Source organism: Borostomias antarcticus, assembly GCF_949987555.1.
Source record: "Borostomias antarcticus genome assembly, chromosome: 7".
NCBI lineage: Eukaryota > Metazoa > Chordata > Actinopteri > Stomiiformes > Stomiidae > Borostomias > Borostomias antarcticus.
Genome location: NC_140240.1, coordinates 3886566 through 3888659, shown reverse-complemented (window position 1 = coordinate 3888659; position 2094 = coordinate 3886566). Strand labels below are relative to the sequence as shown.

The 2094-nt window shown below is 51.1% G+C and overlaps 1 protein-coding gene across 1 annotated transcript in view; it reads left to right on the top strand.

The window, feature by feature from the left end:
- Positions 1–293: 293 nt before the first annotated feature.
- tafa4b (TAFA chemokine like family member 4b) overlaps positions 294–2094 on the top strand; it is a gene marked incomplete at both ends in the record, with an annotated part of 30548 nt that continues 28747 nt past the window's right edge. The window contains one exon of the mRNA XM_084440970.1: positions 294–411. Within this exon, the coding sequence (XP_084297096.1) occupies positions 294–411 (118 nt within the window). The remainder of the gene's footprint in view (positions 412–2094) is intronic.

Below are 2094 nucleotides of genomic sequence, written 5' to 3'. Positions count from 1 at the left end.
AGGTAACAAGTTAGACTATACAAAAAACATAAACAAAAAAACCTATACAATGCCATATAGAACCATGTTTAACAATAGAGGAACCCCCTGAAAAAAGGTTCCACATACAGGTCAGTAAGGTTATATAACCCTTTTCAGGTCAGAAAAAACCCTTTAGGGTTACAAATAGAGCATTCTTTTTTTCAGTGTATAGTGTAGAACTGTTGCTCTACCGTTCCTTTTTTACCCTCTTGTCTTTGAATGACCCGTGTCTGTATCCCCCCCCCCCCCCCCCCCCCCCCCCCCCCCCCAGGATGAAGCTGTGGGCCAGGTCAGCGTGGCCGTTGCGGGCGGCCTTTCTCGTCGCCGTGGTGGCCGTGCTCTGCGGTGGCCCCGTGTCTGCTGGCAGCCGTAATCACAGGGGACAGACAGGTACAGTAGGTCCTGCTTTTGCCTGGCCTAGCCCCACGCGGGGTTAATTACTCTGTCACCACGCCAACGCGCGCCGCCCCTCAGCCTGTCAGTGAGCAGGGCTCCTGGAGAGGAGAGGACTCCTCCTCTCGCCCCCCCACAGTCACACACCGGATCACCTAGAGCGGCTTGCTGTTAGGCCCGCATGCAAACACGCCACTGATCCAGCCCACAGCAACTAGCACTTCAGCTGTCAACTGCTGTGAACAGCTGTCAACACAGATGAATCAGCGTGTCACAGCGATCTGATCTATCGGAGGGGCACTTGCAGGCTTTTAGGAGGTGGTACAGTAGACGATATCACTGTCCTCACACTCCTTCTGACTCATAGAGATGTAAGCTTACTGTAAGTCTAATGTCAGAGAGCTACAGTAGGCCACAGTATAACCTTATTACTATACATGGATTTAACTTGAACCCCCCCCCCCACACACACACAAATACACACAAAAACAATCACCACTATATTCATTATCAGCCACAATGAGAAAACCCTGGCCCAAGACTAACCCCACGTGGGTGTATCCCATCCAACATTAATTGAGAGCCACAAGCGAACACTCTCGCATTTCCATAAGTCATTATGATCGAGCTTCCCTCGTGGCACAAAAAAAGTGACCAACCAACCGGAGCCCATGAATATTCCACTTCGGGGACGGATGGTTCTGCTGAGTCACCCCCCCCCCCCACGCCCCCTCAGCCTCCCCCAGAGTCACAGCTTCTTTCGCTTCATTATTTCCTTAATTATCCTCTCGTTTTCGTTTTCTACCACCCCCCTCCCCCCCCCCATGCAAGGTGACCTTTGTGTGGCACAGAAATGCCACCAGCATCCAGTCGCCGGTGACTGATGGTATTAGTTTCTCTTTGATGGAGTGGAGGCAGGCTGCGCCAGGCGAGGCCGGTGGCGGAAACGCCACTAATTGCAGTCCCAGTCTGTTGTGAAGGTCAGTCGGGGTCTCTGCTGCCCTCTGATTTCACACGCTTGAAGCGGGTACGGCACACGACTCGTCCCCGACGCCGACCGCAGCCATTCGTTAGAGGAGGCCCACTAATTGGGGAGAAGTTTAAGACTTTAGTTTGCTGTAAAGCTGTTAAATACACGGACAGCTAGCTCTGAGAGAGTAAAAAATAATTGGGCAGGCGCTACAAGCCTACATGCATTTGTTTGCCTTTGTTTTTCACCTTGGGCTCCTCTGTAAGGATTTGTAGGTAAGCCAAAGCCACATCAGCTCTGATTCATGCTCTGCTGTACCTTGTTTTGCCACATGGTGGCTCTAGAGGACATAGAATACCTTAGTGAGGCACTTTCCTCCTGTTTCAGGTTCATTTGCCAAATGTCGTCCTCCGTGGCACTTCCACCGTCCGTAGAGAAACACTAATAGGAACGGATAGACTTAATCTCAACCCAGCGCAGCGGGAACACTTGACTGACGCTTGTCAGTAGAGATGGATGTAGAAACTATAACAGACTATAACAAAATGTCAATGTTCTCCTGGGCATGAAAGGCAATAGGCTGTGAGTCATCAAAAGACAGATGCGCGCGCATGCACACACACACACACACACAGTGTGTGTGTGTGTGTGTGCGCGTGTGTGTGTGCGTCACACACACACGCACACACACACACACACTCACACACGCA